At 40.0% G+C, this 18,900-nt stretch overlaps 1 protein-coding gene across 3 annotated transcripts in view; it reads left to right on the top strand.

Moving 5' to 3' along the window:
• Positions 1 to 18,900, top strand: part of RNF175 (ring finger protein 175) — a 47,975-nt gene that overhangs the window by 12,789 nt on the left and 16,286 nt on the right. For 2 of the 3 annotated variants that reach the window (XM_086704064.1, XM_086704063.1), the window contains exons 3-4: positions 315 to 456; positions 15,624 to 15,778. In XM_086704064.1, the coding sequence (XP_086560190.1) occupies positions 315 to 456; positions 15,624 to 15,778 (297 nt within the window). Of the gene's footprint in view, positions 1 to 273; positions 457 to 15,623; positions 15,779 to 18,900 lie in introns of all 3 variants that reach the window. The other variant, XM_025922088.2, reaches the window with a different exon arrangement.

Below are 18,900 nucleotides of genomic sequence, written 5' to 3' on the forward strand. Positions count from 1 at the left end.
CCCTTAACTTGAAAGGACAAGGCTGAGGCCAAAACCACACAGGCAAGCTAAGGGCTGAGAGGAATCAGTATCCCTGATGAACTCAGGTTCCTCCTCTCCATTGCCCCCTCTTCAAGCCTGGGAGAAAAGGAAAAATTAAAAAAAAATTGTTTTTAATTAAAAAAAACAACCAGGAAAACTATAATCAAAGCTTAAAACCCCCTACATTTGAAACCTCCAATTGCTTTCTATGAGCCCAAACTTTTTTTTTTTTTCCTAAATATACTGTGCAAGGGTTGAGGCCTTTTTCAGATGACCTCATTTGCTGGTTCCAGCCTGCAGCAGGAAAGGATGTACAAGATGCACCGGGGCCATGAGTCCATGCATGTGGAGATGATCTTGATCTTCCTCTGCGCACTGGTCATCGCCCAGATAGTGCTGGTACAGTGGAGACAGAGGCATGGCCGGTCCTACAATGTGAGTTGCCCCAGGGGGACTTCTGGAATCCTGTTCTTCCTGCCACATCCCTCCCTTGAAGGAAATGCTTTGGTTTCAGTCAGTGGTTCTCAACGAGGTGTAGTCTTGCCCCCAGGCGATACTTGGCAACATCTGGAAACATTTTTGATTGTCACGCCTTAGTGGGAAGGGAGAGGAGGATGGGAATTACTTCTGGTTTGTAGTGGGTAGAGGCCACAGAGGCCACTAAACGTGCACAGGACAGCTCTTCGCGATAAAATGTCAATAGTAACAAGACCAAGAATCCCTGGTTTAAGTAAACCCATTTTCCTTTAGCAATAGCAACTTCTGCCAATGCCCTAGGAAAAGGAGGATTAGGAATAGCAGAAACAGAAGATTGAGGCTAACTTTGAGCAATAAACTCTCTTGGCATTGATAATTTGCATATCTATGGAAATGTGTTGATGCCAACATTGCACTGACCTCATCAGTAGAGTTTGATCCCATTTTCATACACTAATCCCACTCGAGCAAAGTCCCCTGGAACTTTGCCATCTCATGGGCTCAGAATCATAGCTCAGGCCATGTTGGACCTGAGACCTTCCTACTGCAATGTTTAAGAGCAGTGGTTCTCAAATTTTAAGGTGCATCAGAATCACCTGGAGAGGTGAATCGGTTTGTTAATCAGATTTCCTGGTCCCACCCCCAAAGTCCTGGATTGAATAGGGGCCCAAGAATTTGCATGTCTAACAAGTTCTCCGGTGGTGCTGATGCTACTGGTCTGAGACCACATTTGAGAATCAGTCATTTAGATTTGAGTATGTTGCACAGGAAGAAAGTCCTCAATTAACACTACATGGTTCTGGGTCTTGGACTTGTCACTGTATAAGAAGACTTATCTGTGATGTATGAAATGCTGGCTTAGACCAGTATTTTATTGTATTTCATTTTTAACCATCACAAAAATTATTCCCTTTTGAATTCTGCATACTGTTTAAGTTTAGACAATTTGAACATTTTATTTAGAAAGGGACATACTTTTTTTTTTTTTTTAAGCAAACACATTTGCTGCCATGCCAGTGCTGTCTTGTCAATTAAAATAAACATCCCCTGGGGTGCCTGGGTGTTTCAGTCAGTTAAATGTCCGACTTTGGCTCAGGTCATGATCTAGAGGTTCAGGAGTTCAAGCCCCTCCTCAGGCTCTCTGCTGTCAGCGCAGAGCCCGCTTCAGATCCTCTGTCCCCGCTCTCTCTGTCCCTCCCCCACTCATTCATTCTCTCTCTCTCTTTCTCTCCCCTCTCTCTCTCAAAAATAAACATTTAAAAAAATTTTTAATAAACATCCTCTATATTGCACTTGAACAAATTGTTTTTAAAAGAAAAAGACTAGAATAAAATTTCATTAGTTATTCACTTATACAAAAGAAAACCTCCGTAATATATGTTAACCATGGTTTTCTTATCTGCAAAATGGAAATAACCTAATATACAGAATCTCTGGAGTCCTTAAGTAAGAAGAAACCTGAATTCTTTTTTTTTTTAATTTTTTTTTTTCAACGTTTTTATATTTATTTTTGGGACAGAGAGAGACAGAGCATGAACGGGGGAAGGGCAGAGAGAGAGGGAGACACAGAATCGGAAACAGGCTCCAGGCTCTGAGCCATCAGCCCAGAGCCCGACGCGGGGCTCGAACTCACGGACCGCGAGATCGTGACCTGGCTGAAGTCGGACGCTTAACCGACTGCGCCACCCAGGCGCCCCAAGAAGAAACCTGAATTCTTAAGGAAACCATTCATAGCCCTGTTCCATAATTCCTTTATAACTGATAATTATCTCTGGATTAGATATTTTAAAACATGTCCAGTTTCCATGGCAACATAAGTACAGATTTTGCATAGAAAACCCCCTGCCCTTGAAAGGAAATGCCTTATGAGCCACCTGACCTGCATTATACCCCACTACTCCAACACCATTTTTATTTGATGACTTTCGAGGCGGCTTATCCCAAAAAAGACTATGTCCTTGTCTTGTATTTGAAGAAATTGCCCCTTTGTCAACTCTCTGAAGATGTGTATCACCACATCAGTCAATGTGGAGCTCACACAATGGCTCTACCTAGCCACAGATATACCTGCCCATGGATCAGAGGCCACTTGAAGGACTTGTTGCCATTGGAGGTTCTAACCCTTAATGAATCAGGCTACACTGGTCCCAGGCAGACATCCTTGAGCTCAACAACTGTTGGTTAGCTGGAGGGTTCTTCCCAAATTGTTTCTTATTGCTCACTACATAAGCTGTGCTGCCTGGAATAACTTCCAGGCTTGTTACTTTCACTTGCACCCCATCCTTCACCAACAACTGGACTCCCTTAGTCACCCCACTTCTCCCCAAAGTTGCTGTTTCTGTGTTCTTCTATCACACAGGTCCTCTATTTTATAGCTACCAAGAGGGGTTCTGTGGTCCTAAGGATCCCCTTGGAGGTGACCAGATGACTGTGATAGTGGCCTCTCTTTTTTTAATTTTTTTTTTTAACATTCATTTTTTGAGAGACAGAGACAGAGTGTGAGTGGGGGAGGGGCAGAGAGAGAGGGAGACACAGAATCCGAAGCAGGCTCCAGGCTCTGAGCTGTCAGCACAGAGCCCAACACAGGGATCAAATTCATGAACTGTGAGATCATGACATGAGCCCAAGTCAGATGCCTAACCGACTAAGCCACTCAGGCACCCCAGTGGCTTCTGTTAGAGTGATCCTGCCTGGCACTTTAACAAAGCCGGGAACCCAAATGAAGATAGCCCACAGTGGTCAAGGACAGATTTTGGTCTCATGGTAGCTCTATTGGGACTCTGCTAGATTAGCTCATAATCACGGTTACCCTCTAGAATATTTCCTACTTCTTTGCCCACTGGTCAATCTATATTATGCATTGTCCCAAAGGAATGGGTGGAGTAGCCCCTTTTCCCTGCATGTCTCTGTTGACAATCTTTGGCTCAAGTTGAGAGCCAGCATGTGAGGCTGATCTTTCCCATACTGCTGCCTCAGATTTGCCCCATACTTTGCATTTCTTCTAAAGAGTTCACTGCCAGAGCCAGTCATCAGAACACAGCCATTTCAGGAACTCGTGGTGAAATCTGTAACCATTGAATTTGGAAATGGTTTCCAGAGCAATAATAGCTGATTCCAGCACTAGTTTCCAGCTTTCTTATTGTACTCTGCATGAACTGTATCAAAAAAACCCTGCACCTGACATACTCTTCAATTTAACATCTTTTGTTTTGAAAGTTTATTTTTATTTATTTTGACAGAGACAGAGAGAATGGGGGAGGGGCAGAGAGAGAGAGGGAGAGTCCCAGGCAGGCCTCTGAGCTGCCAGTGCAGAGCCCGATGTGGGGCTCCAACTCACGAAACTATGAGATCATGACGTGAGCTGAAATCAAGAAGAGTTGGACACTCAACCGACTGAGTCATCCAGGCACCCCTCAATTTAACATCTTTGGGATGGAATTTGATAAGGACATGTTTCCACAAATGTTGAATTGAACAGCCTTATCATCCAGGGAAAACCTAACTTTTACATTGTTTCTCTTGGCATCTAAGATCATGTGACATCTAGCAGAACTACAGAGAGTTTTGAACATATTTATAAGATTCATGAAGTTCTTGCCTCTTTTCTACAAGGGGCCATATAATACAGTTTATTTCTATTATTCAATTTTATAATCTCTATCAGTTTATTAGTAACATTATTATTTATAACATTTTAATTATAATTCCTATAGTAACAGATTTGTATATAAATTACTATATATAAATATTTACATATAAATTAGTTATTATTAAGTTGTGATAAGTGTTTTTTTATACATTATCTAAATTACTCCAGAAGACAATTATTTTTTATCCCCTTTGTGAAATACAGTTCAGAGGGATTAAAAAACTCAGTCAGGGTTATATAACTAACTAGTTGCAGAGTGGAGACTAGAATCCAACCTCACTAGTTTTTTGGGGTTTTTTTTTCATGTCAAGGATAAGCTCCTTAAATATTCTCTGCACCATGCTTTCCTAATCTGCAAAATGGAAACACTGAAGGTGGGAACCTATCTCCAAAGTTACTAGAATTCAAAAACATTTCCCCGTGAGAACTTCTAGCACGGTGACTGATACGTAGTGAGTGTTCAGTACCATGAGTTGAACTCTGAATGCATTCAAAAGATATTGATATAATATATAATAGTTTAAAATTTTCAATCACACACAGTGAAAGCAGTTTATTAATAAAAGAATCCTTTTCTGAACCCTTTTGTAAACCTAAAGCCAATACTCAGCTGTTAATGTGCACTCTCTGTTACAAGATCTCAATGTATTGTTTTTTTCCAAAGCAGTGCACCTGCTTCTCCTGCCACACCCTCTGCTCTGCCATATGCTTTGCCCACACACTGTTCCCCAGGCTGATTTTGTGAGATGTGTTAATAGCAACCAGAGGCAGGATGGTAAAGGGAAGAGTACCTGCTTAGGAGTTAGTTACAAGAATTCAGCCACGCATTTAACCACAGTGAGCCTCCATTTCCTGATATTTCAAGTGATGGAATTTTTAAAAATAGGAATGAGTTTTGGTTGTAGCTCTGACAGGTAAAAAGCTTGAAAGTCATCACCCCCATCTTACCACAAGAAAAACCTAGACAGACTGAACGTCAATAAGTTTTCTCGGATCTATCAGAGAATTAAGGTTAGTGGGAAAACCACCAGCCAAAATCTGGAAAGACGGGGGAATGCAGGGAATCACAGTGGAGATCTCCTGACTGGGAGCAGAAGCTCCAAGAGCCGCACAATGGTTAGAAACACGTAAGGAGTAACTTCAAAGAATTGCTGGAAGTGGAGTTTAGACTAGTGTGAGAGAGAAACTGTCGGCGGCCACAGTCTTAGGGACTTCCTCATATTATTTTAGGTTTCCAGCTCCAGGAACGCCACCAGATTCCCATGGGGTAGAGCCAAGGGGGGAAAAAAAAAAAACCTTTGTGCTTCTGGCAGAGGGAGGGGAAAAGTAATCATTCTGAACTAGACCCACAGTGTTCTCCATCACAGAGATACAGCAATGGAAATCAGAGCCTTCTCCAGTGTGGGGGAAGAGAAATTACCCACTCCAGCCCCCTCTAGCCTTCCTGTCTCATCCAAAGGGAAAACTAAAAGTTTAAAGACACTTGTAAAGATCATGGCACAGAGACAGAGGCCCACAAAAGCACTGAGACTTAATCACAGAATAGAGTACCTGCACTGTCCGCCTGCCTTACCACCACATCGCAGGTGTCCAGTATAACAGTGGATTATAGCTGAAAGAGCTGCAAGCCTCAGAGGCTATACAAGAAGGAGTTTTGATGGAAGCTCAAAGACAGAGAGAGAGAGAAACAAGTATTCTAGTGGAAATCGAAGCCTCTGATACCTCCAGCAAACATTAATCACAGCCCAACCCCCAGGCAAATTAACACAAAAGATTTATTTATCTCAGTTCTTTTACCCCACACATTATGTTTGCCTGTCAACCAAAATTTAAAAGTCATGCTAAAAGGAGAATGAAACAGTCTGAAGAGACAAAGCAAGCATCAGAACCGGACCCAGACATTGCAGTGATTTGGGAATCATCACACTAGGAATTTAAAGTAACTATGGTTAAGATGCTAAGAGCTCTAATGGAAAAAGTAGGTAACATGCAAGAACAGATAAGTGATGCAAGCAAAGAGGTGGAAAGTCCATGAAAAAAATAAATTCTTAAAGTAAAAAGAAAACTGAAACAGAAATGAAAAATGCCTTCAGTAGGCTTATCAATAAAGTACATGTGGTTGAGAAAAGAATCAGTGAGCTTGAAGATAATATTATTGAATATAATAATAATATTCAATAATTCAATATTCAATAAAATTCAATAATATTATTGAAATGCAAAGAGAAAAAAAGAATTTTAAAAAACAAGAATATTCAAGAACCATAGAACAATTTCAAAAAACATAATATACACATATTGGAATACCAAAATGAAGAAAGAAATAAAGCTGCTGAAGAAATATTTGAAGGGCTAACGGTCAAGAATTTTTGTTTAATTAATGACAGACACCAAACCACAGACCTAAGACACTCAGAGAAGAAGCAGAACAAATACCAAGAAATCTATACCTGGACATATCAAATTCATACTGCAGAAAGACAAAGGGAAAATTCAAAAACAGCCAGAGGGAGAAAAACACCCTACCTACTGAGGAACAAGAATTTCATCAGATTCTTCTTCTTTTTTTTTTTTTTAATTTTTTTTTTTCAACGTTTATTTATTTTTGGGACAGAGAGAGACAGAGCATGAAGGGGGGAGGGGCGGAGAGAGAGGGAGTCACAGAATCGGAAGCAGGCTCCAGGCTCTGAGCCATCAGCCCAGAGCCTGACGCGGGGCTCGAACTCACGGACTGCGAGATCGTGACCTGGCTGAAGTCGGACGCTTAACCGACTGCGCCACCCAGGCGCCCCAGATTCTTCTTCTTAAACCATATATGCAAGAAAAGAATAGAGTGAAATATTTAAAGCATTCAAAGAAAAATCCACCAATCTAGAATTCTAAATCCAGAGAAATTATCCTTCAAAAGTGAAAGTGAAATACTTTCTCTCTCAAACAAAAAGATTAGGGAATTCATCATCAGGAGACATGACCTACAAGAAATGTTAAAAGAAGTTCTTCAGAAAGAAGGAAAATTGTATAGGTCAGAAACTCAAGTCTACATAGATAATGGAAGAGTGTCAGAGAAGGAGTAAATGAAGATAAAATAAATCCTTTTCTTTCTGATTCTTAACCTAATAGATAACTCTTCATTCAAAGCAGTAATAGTAACAATCTACAGTTGACCCTTGAACAACAGGAGGGTTAGGGATGCTGCCCACCCCCCCCACCCCCCCCCACACACACAGTTGAAAACCTGCATATAACTTTTGACTTTCCAAGACCATAACTACTAATAGCCTACTATTGACCAGAAGCCTTACCAAAAACATAAAAAAATGAAAAAATATATAATTAATATACTAATAGAGTAGAGAAAATAGAATCATAAAATTCTCACTTAAAGCCAGAGTCTAAAAAAGGAAGAAGGCAGAGAGGAAAAGAAAGAAACAAACACTATGCAACAGAGAAGTTACAAATGTGGTAGATATTAATCCAACTATATCAGTAATCAAATATGAATGGTCTAAATACACCAATTAAAAGACAGAGATTGTCACCATGAATAAAAAACAAAACAAAACAAAAAACAAGACGCAATTATATGTTGTTGACAAAAAACTCACTTATAAGAATAAAGATGTAATTATCAGGGAGAAAAAGAGGCATTACATAATGACAAAAGATTCAGTTATTTAAATTTTTTTTTGATGTTTATTTTTGAGAGAGAGGAAGAGAGCGCAAGTGGAGGAGGGGCAGAGAGAGGGGGACAGAATCTTAAGCAGGCTCCAGGCTCTGAGCTGTGAGCACAGAGCCCAACATGGAGCTCGAACTCACAAACAATGACATCATGACCTGAGCCAAAGTCGGAGGCTCAACCGACTGAGCCACCCATGCGCCCCAAGATTCAGTTATTTAAAAGGACATAACAACTCTTTTTTTTTTTTTTTTTTTTTTTTTAGAGAGAGTATAAGTAGGGGAGGGGCAGAGAGAGAATCTTAAGGAGGCTTCACACCCATAGTGGAGCCTGACTTGGGGCTCAATGTGGGGCTCAATCTCACAAGCATGAGTTCATGACCATGAGATCATGCCCTGAGCCAAAATTGGGACTCTGATGCTAACTGACTGAGCCACCGAGACCCCCCCCTAAAAGGACATAACGATTCTTAACATGTATATGCCTAACAGGAAGCATCAACATATACAAGGCAAAAACTGATTGAACCACAAGGAGAAATGGACAAATCCATTGTTTAGTTAGAGATTTCAACACCCTCCTTCAGTAGTTGATAGATCAAGAAAGCAGAATATTAGTAAGGATAGAGTTGACCTGAACAGCACCATTCATCAACCTGCACTAATTGATGTTTATAGAATACATCTAACAACAGAAGAGTGCACATTCTTCTTAGGCTCACGTAGAACATTCTCCAACATAGACCACATTCAGGGCCTAAAACACACCAAAAATTTTTTTAAAAAATTGAAATTATACAAAGTATGCTCTCAGACCACAAAAATTAAATTAGAAATCCATAACAGAAAGATAGTTGAACAAAATCCCAAAATATTTAGAGATTAAATAGCACATGAGTCAAAGAGAAGTACTTAAGAGAAACTAAAAAATTAGTTGAACTAAGTGAAAATGAAAATACAACATATCAAAATTTGCGGGATGCAGGAAAGGCAATGCTTAGAGGGAAATTTTATAGCATTGAATGCATATATTAGAAAAGAAGAAAGATCTAAAATCAGTAAATTAAGCACCTACTTTAGGAAACTAGGGAAAGGAGTAATTTAAACTTACAGCAATCAGAGGAAAAGTAATTTTAAAAATTAGGGCAGAAAGCAATTAAATTAAAAAACAGTAAATCAATAGAGAAACTCAGTGAAACCAAAAACTGAGAAACTTTTTTGAAAGAGATCAGTAAAGTTTATAAAGCTCTAGCCAGCTAACCAAAAAAATAAGAGGACACAGATTCCTATATCAGAAAAGAAAGAGGGGACATCATTATTGATCCTATGGACATAAAAAGAAAATAATGGAATATTATGTCCACAAATCTGGATAACCATAATGAAATAGACTAATTCTTTGAAAGACACAAACTATATCAAAACTCAAAAAAGGAGAAATAAATAACCTGAATAGGCCTATTTCTATTTTTTATTCAGATATAATTGATACGTAACACTGCATTAATTTTAGGTGTACAATATAATGATTTGATTTATGCATATGATGTGAAATTATTACCACAGTGAGTTTAGTTAACATCCATCATCACCACACATGGTTATAATTTTGCGTGTGTGATGAGAACTTTCAAGATTTTCTGTCTTAGCAACTTTCAAATATACAACACATTATTGTTAACTATAGTGACCATAATGTATATTACATCCCCAAGACTTCTTTATCTTATAACTAGAAGTTTGGAAGTTTGTACCCTTTGACTAGCTTTACCCATTTAAGTTACCCCATATATCCTGCCTCTGGCCTATATCTATTTTTTTAATTCAGCCAATAATTAATATCTTTCTACCAAAGAAAGCTCCAAGCCCAGATGGTTTCACTGATGAAATCAGCATCTGAAGAATCAGATGCTACGTACCTTTGGAACTCAGAGGAATCTGTAAGATTAAGGCAATAGACACTGTAAATGAGCACTGTACCTAGTTGGTAAAACTGTCCTATGGGAGTGCAGGTTAACAATTCTGATATTGCTCTGTATGTTACTGGGATGGAACAATTAAGTACATAGATGGCAGAAGGTGGGAGCCAGTTTACTTATTTATTTACACCCTGAGAGTATTATATATTATATATAAAATAGCATTATTTTCACTTTATTTCATTTTTTTAAGTTTTTATTTATTTTTGAGAGGGTGAAAGAGAGAGAGAGCACAGGGGAGGGGCAGAGAGAAAGGGAGACAGAGAGCATCACAAGCAGGGTCCATACTGTCAGTGCAGAACCCGATGTGGGGCTCAACCCCCCATGAACCTTGAGATCATGGCCTGAGCCGAAGTCGGACGCTTAACCAGCTGAGCCACCCAGGCGCCCCTATTTTCACATTATTGCATGCATAATTTGGATCATGTGCTTCAGAGGTGAGGGCACTAATCCAAAAGCTCAAGATATTTTCAGAGTACAGCTTTTAACAAATATGTCTATATTCTGAAGTGATCATTTAATCTTAGATTCTGTTCCGTGGTCTGTAGGAGCTGTGGACATCAGAGCGGCTTATTATAAATACCTAAAGCAAAGGAGCCATGTTATTTAGAAAACAAAGTCTGAAAATATAACATCACCTGCTCCAAGGTGATGCCAAAAAGTGAAGAGAGAAAATAGACAGAAAGTGGAAAATTCTTATTTTGTTCGGACTACTACTAAATACCTGGGTGTTCCCAAATAGTCATATGGTTAGTAAAATATAGACAGAGCATCTGGATATTTGAATTTTTCTCTTTTCAACTGATGCTGTTGATATGTTGTAGACATGGCAGAGCTTCAAAACGAAATTATTTCCAAACGCTTTTAACAGCATTTTTAAACAGAATTTAATTAAAAAAATAAAATTTCATTCAACACCGGCCTCTCCACCTTCTTTGATATATCCCTATTTCTCATATCTGAAGGAAATAGGGGGAAGGTGCCAAAAAAGATTCCTTTTACCTCCCTTCAAATCAAGAGAAGGCCTGATGACTACATACAAAGAATTTGGGTTTCAGGCACACAGTTAACTTGCCTCAACACACAGGCAAATAATTTGCTACAGATTGAAACATTGCTCTATTTAAATCAACTTCCTGCCTATTAATAGCCGTGAAACACTAGAACATATTACTGTACCAGTAAAGCCTTAGGCCCGCTCAGATCTTTTTAAAGTGAGGCAACACACAAATACGTGCATAGTCACATACATACCTAACACTGCATGGCACAATCTCCTTTAAGAATTCAAAGAGCAAAATCAACAGTCTGAATTGATTTGGAACTAGAAATAAGGACCAAGTGAATTTCTAATAGCCCTCCACATGCCAAAGTTCCCAACGTTTACTTGTTTATATCCATACTTCCCTTCACTGCCTGTGTGCTAATCATAGCAACAGTACTTCCTGGAGTCCTTTATTTACATGGGAATTTCCTGCTGACCTCTGGCATCTCCCTGCTCCTGCTCCACCTCCACCTATACAAACACACACAGACACATGTACAAATGGCTGCAAACACTTTGGGATTTGCAGTGCAAAGGAAATGAGCATCCCATAACTTCCTCCCTCCCTCCCACCTCCTTCTTCCTCTCTCCCTCTCTCATGTTGTGTGATCCATTCATCATTCTGTATAATTAGGCAAATAAAAAGATACCTTTGTTTTGACTTGATTTGCTGTTCTTTTCAGGTTCCTTATGTGCATAGATACAAGAAAAAAACATGGTACCTTTGTGCAGCATGTGATTCATCAGGAAATTCCTTCTGCCACGATGTGTGGGTGGGGAGAACGTTTGGTGATGTGATACAGATGCACAGGCTGCCCTTCGCCAGCAATGCAGATGTGTTTTATATGCACATGCCCAGATGGTGACCCCTCTGGCATTATTAATGTGTCCCAGCTGCCAGGCCTCCTCTCGCATGCATACACCTCGATTTCACATATTTCGTGTGTTTATTTATGAGGCACCAAATTCCTACATTTCATATGTGGCAGTTGCTATTAAAAATGAGAAGTTTTAACTGCTCTGGAAATTGATAACCTTTTAAATTGATATGAAATGTGGCCCTCATTTCAAAATGACTCCTCATAGAATTAATTGAATTCATAATGCAAATTTCTGACCTTTCCCCTTACATGTTGAGAAAATATGGCATTGGGTATACACTTAGTTAAGAAATCAAATATTTTCATACCTGATATGTTATAATGTTCTTTTGCTTTCCCTTTGTTTCTGACCTCTAAGGCCTATTTTTAAGAAGTGGGATGTCTGTACATTTGACATTGCTATGCACTGCTAATTAAACCCAGGCATCAAGTAAGAGAAATTTGGGATCATCTAGAAATGGGTTGTACTTTTATAGATCCACAATGAGACCTAGTATTATAAAAATATAATCCAATCATTGCTCCAAAATATTATAGATTGTAATAACTCCATGGATTTGAGGAAATGGATTAGTCTTGTCAATTTTAGCTTATGATCTAAAGTATAAAAATAGGAGCATGGCAGTTTTGCTGAATTAAAATGAACTGACTCTTACTATTACAAAAAATTTCAGTATTTTTATGGGGAAATGTAAAGATGAATCAAATTGTTCAAACAGAAAGATGAAAAATGCAAAAGATCGATGATCAGGTTTTGCAAGATGAAGTTCATGTCTGTTTCCTTTTTTTTTTTTCATGTTTATTTATTTACTTTGAGAGAAAGCATGTGTGTGCACAAGCAGGGAAGGGGCAGAGAGAGAGAGGGAAAGAGAGGATCTGAAGCAGGCCCAATGATGTCAACACAGAGCCTGACGTGGGGCTTGATCCCACGAACTGTGAGATCATGACCTGAGCCCATTTCAAGAGTCAGGTGCTCAACCGACTGAGCCACCCAGGTGCCCTTTTTGTTTCCTTTTTTAATATCAGAGATAATGAACTAAAAAAGTCAGAAAACATATCACTTATCATAGATTGCTATCTCCAAAATCAGCTATGGGAAATAAATGACCAAAATTCTGGTGTGATTTTCTTTTAAGGGGCTGTACACCTTTATTAGCAATAGCAGAGGGTCAGAGTTGCTAATGCTGAGTGCTAAAGTAGACACAAATGGAGTCTTAACTACCTACTATGTGGTCTCTGGTCCTCAGGAACAGTATTCTACTTCCTTAAGTAAAGCTGTTTGTCCTGTTTGGATATATATTTATCTTGATTTCATAAATAAAGGTGCTAACTCACATATTAGCTATAACCACACTCACAAGGTAGGATGGAAAATTAAAGCAATTAAAAGCATACCCTTGAGATAACGTGGGTTCAGTTCCAGACCACCACAATAAAGCAAGTATCACAATAAAGAGAGTCGAATGAACTTTTTGGTGTTCCAGTGCAAATCACAGTTACATTCACAGTATACAGTAGTCTATTAAGTGTGTAATCACCTCATGTCTAAAAAACAATGTACTTACCTTAATTAGAAAATATTGCTAAAAAAAATACTAACCATCACCTGAGCTTTCAGTGAATTGCAATCACGGATCACAGATCACTGTAGCAAATATAATAATAATGAAAAGGCTTGAAATATTGCCAGGATTACCAAAATATGACACAGAGACACAAAGTGAGCAAATGCTGTTGGAAAAATGTCGTGATGGATGCGCTGGACACAGGTTGCCACAGACGTTCAATTTGTAAAAACATGGTATCTGCGAAGCTCAATGAATCAAGGCACGTTTGTATCTGACTAATTTAGGCAAGAGTAAAGAATACTCTTCCCTGACTCTGTGCTGACAGCATGGAGCTTGCCTGGGATTCTCTCTCCCTATCTCTCTGCCCCTCCCCCACTGCGCACCCATACACTCTCTTCCTCAAAATTAAATAAGCTTAAAAAAAAAAAAATACTATTCCTTGAAAGTACTGCCAGGAATTTGAAAACAAAAAAGGGAGGTTATAGGGTATTGTTCCTCCCACACTCTCCAGACAATCACCTTAGATTGGCTCCATGTGTATTTTTGTTCAAATGCATGTTTTATAACAACTCTAGTGTTCTCCCAAAGATTTAGAGCAACTGTCAGAAGACTTCATATCAGTTCATTTATGGGGATGAAGCAATAAAAAAAATGAAAAACCTTGGAAATGTCTTCTTATTTGATGTGGAAAGAGGAACGGCTATGGCCTTGTCTTTTTCATGCACATCTTGAAGTCTTATCAAATAATTTTGGTTATGACCTTAAGGCTATTATGACCAAGACCTTATTAAAGGACCCAAAATTATATCCATAGGCTTTTGTTCCTCAGCTGCCCCCTTTTATCACAAAGATGAAGTGGAAGGAAGGAAGGAAGGAAGGAAGGAAGGAAGGAAGGAAGGAAGGAAGGAAGGAAGGAAGGAAGGAAGGAAGGAAGGAAGGAAGGAAAGAAAGAAAGAAAGAAAGAAAGAAAGAAAGAAAGAAAAGGAAGGAAAGAAAGAAAAGAAAGAAGAGAAAGAAAAGAAAGAAAGATGAAGGAAGGAAGGAAGGAAAAGAAAGAAAGAAAGAAAGAAAGAAAGAAAGAAAGAAAGAAAGAAAGAAAGAAAGAAAAAGGCAAATCAATAACATCAGTCTTTGTTATCCTCAGATGAAAAATACACGAAATACATGCCCTAACAACTGCTTCCACACCACTGGCAGACATAACTAAGCAATCATGATGCTCTCTCCACTACCCCAGGACCCAGGCTCAGAATCCTCCTCAACAGAGCATTGCCAGGAGCCACTGCCAATTCAAGTCCACACCTGAGACAAAACCTCTTTGCCATCCCTCTCTTACTTTGGTGCTGAGCAAGTAATAGGGGGTTAGTCTGCATGTGCTAAAACATAAGACCCAGAGGTTATTGCTGGCTGTTTTTTCACAAGAGAGGTAATAGCTGGCATTAAGCCTGGTCTAAAGAATGGGAGCATCACTATGGTAACCATATCAAGTTGTTGACTCACAACCCATCAGCTCTGTCAACCCTGCTTCCTGCCACATGAGAGTAGGGCCAGCCGACTTAAAGAACCCTCTGAAGGTGACTTGGACTCAGGTCAGTGGTACAGGCCACGAAGGAGTTACACACAGATGAATAGGGAAGAGTTTGATCCCCACCTTGGCTTGCCTGGAAAAGGCAAAACAAAAGCAAAGGAAAGACAAGAAGCAAAAGGTGGGCTGCAAATCCAATAGTCAAGGGTGAGGGGGCCCCATAGTTGGGACTCCAAGGTTCACCCTGCAGAGTGCACTGGGAAGCAGGCAGAAGAGGTCCCAGAAGCTGCTGTGATGCCACTTCCTCCCTTTGATGTCACCATGTATTTGCACACGTGTACATGATAGGAACAACAGCCCCTTGGCTCCATATATTACAGTACTGTTTCCAGAGCACTTTCCCATCCGTGGTCTCATTTGATCCCCACCTCAGCACAAGCAAGAAGGGCAGGCATTGTTATCCCTAATTGTACAACAAAAGTGAGGCTCACTTGTCCAAAACCACACAGCTTTTGAAGCCCAAAGTTGCTTTCATCTGAACTATCCCAGAGAAAAGAGGTAAAAGAAAAATGAATGTTTTGGATGATTTCCCATTTGAATTTTCAGACCACCATACTAATTCCTTCCAAAACTTAGCATGTATAGAAGAGCTTACAGCTGGATGGTGACCCAGTTGCATGTTATAGACCAGATGGTGACAGTGGTTTCCCCCAGAGTAGCTTCTGAATCATTTAATAGTGGACATGATATTCTGGGCCCTCAATCATTGAAAGAGATTTTTTTCTGTTCATTTTTTCTGACAGCTGGTGACACTGTTGCAGATGTGGGTTGTCCCTCTGTATTTCACGATAAAACTTTACTGGTGGCGGTTTCTGTCTATGTGGGGAATGTTCTCAGTTATTACCAGTTACGTCCTCTTCAGAGCTACCCGAAAACCCCTCTCAGGGAGAACACCAAGGTATGTATCCCACTCGTTCCTTTCCTGACACCCTCTTTATTATAAACATTAACAAGTATACTTTAATTCCATTTTCCCGGATGGGGGAGGGGGCATCACACTTTTTTTTGCCCTTCAGTAGCAAAACTATTTGGAGATTAGCTATACCACTGTTTATGCTCATTGTTTAATGGTGATTTGGACATACCTGTAAAATCTATTACTTCAGATACTAATGACAGCCAGAAGAAAGAGAAGTCAAACTATGGTTTAAACTTTCTAGAACAAAGGGGCGCCTGGGTGGCTCCATCCGTTAAACATCCAACTTAAGCGTCCAACTTCGGCGCAGGTCACGATCTGTCAGTCTGTGAGTTCAAACCCCGTGTGGGGCTCTGTGCTGATAGTTCAGAGCCTGGAGCCTGCTTCGGATTCTGTGTCTCCCCCTCTCTCTGCCCCTTCCCCTGTCACACTCTGTCTCTCTTTCTCTTCCTCGAAACTAAATAAACATTAAAAAAACTTTTTTAACTTTCTAGAACACTATTTGCATATTTATTTTTAGCTCAGCATTTTGTATGATTCCATCATAAGTTGTGTCACACACATTTTGTAATAGAGCAAGAGTTAGATGTTTGTATTTCTAACAACTATATATGTATTTTATTTCGGGTAAATCATAAGTAATGGCCAACTTCTCTCATAACAAATGAGGCTTTAATATTCCAATGCTTATCTTAACTACCATTGCCAACCTCTTGGCATTTCTATAATTCCATTATATCGTCCACAAATCATTCCAAAGTGCTTATAATCTCATAATGTGCCCACAAATTTGCTTTCGCTCTCCTTGTTCTGCAGATAAGATCTGAATCTAAATCTAGATAAAACTGAAATGGGATAGAGAGAAAATGTGTAAGGCATTACATGGCAATAAGACAATGTCACATTTTGATCTTGGTTGGAGAACAAATCATAAGCTCCTGTGAAATGTTTTTAGGATTATTTAGCTATTCAGATGTTTGTTTTTAATCCTCAAAAAAAGTGGGAGAGACGGATATCAACTTTTCCTACTCTGGAGAAGAAAAAATATTCAGTGAGAAAAGTCAAATAAATCAATGTAATGATAAAGATTGATATTCAAGGGGAGCCTGGCTGGCTCAGTTGGAAGAGCATGCAGTTAGTGATCTCAGGGCCATGAGTTCAAGCCCCATATTGGGTATAGAGTTTACTATAAATAAATAAATAAATAAATAAATAAATAAATAAATAAATAAATGAAATTTAAAAATTTATATTCAAATACATGAATTCTGGTTAATATTTTAATTTAATCCCATTTGGGAAGAGCTCTGAGGTGGTGGTAGGAGACCTGAACTGGCCGATTTGGGGCTTTAGACAGCCTTTGTATGGCCTGGTTTACCCATCTGTATATGGTACCTTTTCTCCTTCTTAAAAAATATTGGAAGTTATTTAAAACTTGTGAAAGTGATCCAAATTTTGGATGAGCCAAAATGCACTTGCTTTCATTCCCTGGATATAATCTATATTGTATTTCAGAGAGAACAGTTCACTTCTCCACTGTAGAATGAATTACCCCAGTTAAACGCAGTATTTCTGTGCACATGAGCGCATTCAATGCAGAGGAACTTCATGACAAGAAATAGCCAAATGCTCCCTCATTACTCTCCATGGCTCATGTGTCTCAGATGGCGGGGCCCCTGTCCTCTGTTCCTCATGCCCACAGGGCATACAGTTCAGCTTCTCCTGCCTGCACAGCCCTGACCCCAGCATAGCCTGACAGACAACACGTTCCACTAACATTTAAAAAAAGACCTACAGCCACCATTTGAAGAGACAACAATAGGAGAGGCTAATTAGGACCCCATTTCTTCTAGAAAAGCAGTCTGGATAAAGAAGCTCCTGTTGATGAGTGGTAGTAGGCCCTAACGATCCTTATGGATCTTTGATCATATCATAGGTAAGTCACTTCTTAGCTATTTTCCATTAGGAAACAGGATTTCATTACTGGCTAGTTAAGCTGGTCAGATCTAACGGGTATGGTGCAAAAGCAAACCCAAGAGGAGTGGTCTCTCACACCAATGCAGTTTTTTTTTTTTTTTTTTAACATTTATTTATTTTTTGAGACAGAGAGAGACAGAGCATGAATGGGCAGAGAGAGAGGGAGACACAGAATCTGAAACAGGCTCCAGGCTCTGAGCTGTCAGCACAGAGCCTGCCTCAGGGCTCGAACTCACAGACCGGGAGATCATGACCTGAGCTGAATTTGGACACTCAACCTTGGACTGAGCCACCCAGGCACCTCTACCAACGCAGTTTAAAAACCAGCTGTTCCTCCCGCAGAGTATACCAAGCCCTTGCTGTGGGGCAGAGTAACAGAGAAGGGGGGAGTAACAGAAGGGGGCAGAGTAACAGAGAACTCTCTATGGCAGTAGGGTTCAGGCTCAAAAACCCTGAAAGAGTTCAGGCTCAAAAACCGCCACAAAGAGCTGGGCTTGGTCACATCAACTCCAGGCCGAGCTTTCCTTTTGGAGGCTGCTCTGAAGCACAAACACAATTCCTAACCTGGTTTCTCTGCCTTCCAGTGTGATCTAAGTAACGAGGGAGTTCTGGACTCCAGTGCTCTAGAAACTTGTACTCCCCGTAAGCAGGGGGATTTGGGGGTGGGGGATTTGGAAAATCTAACATACCTGTAATAATTATATGCATATTGAGCATTAAATGTGTCAGATCTTTTGAACATTAACACATGATCTCACATAATCTTCAGAACTACCTTAGGAGCTAGTGCTATCCCCCCACTCTATGAATGAGGCAATCATAGGAGGAAGTCCTAAGTAGGGTGGCCAGAGTCCCACAGGCAGTAACGGGAAGGGGGAGCCCAGAATCATACCAATACCAGACAGAGTGTGAACCACCCGCCCGCCTGGCTCCCAACAGCAGGTTTTGCCTTAATGACACACAGAAGGCCTGCAGTTAAAAAGTTGAAACACCTGTGATGCTGGCACAACCTTGCGAGGGGACCCTGTAGGGGCAGAGCAGGTAGGGAAGTCCAGGACGTGTGGAGTTCCCGAAGCCGACTCTGGTGCTGGCGGGTGCTGTGGGGGAGAAGGGGAGGCCCTCTCGGA

Source organism: Puma concolor, chromosome B1, assembly GCF_028749965.1.
Source record: "Puma concolor isolate L17-30 chromosome B1, mPumCon1.1.hap2, whole genome shotgun sequence".
Lineage (NCBI taxonomy): Eukaryota > Metazoa > Chordata > Mammalia > Carnivora > Felidae > Puma > Puma concolor.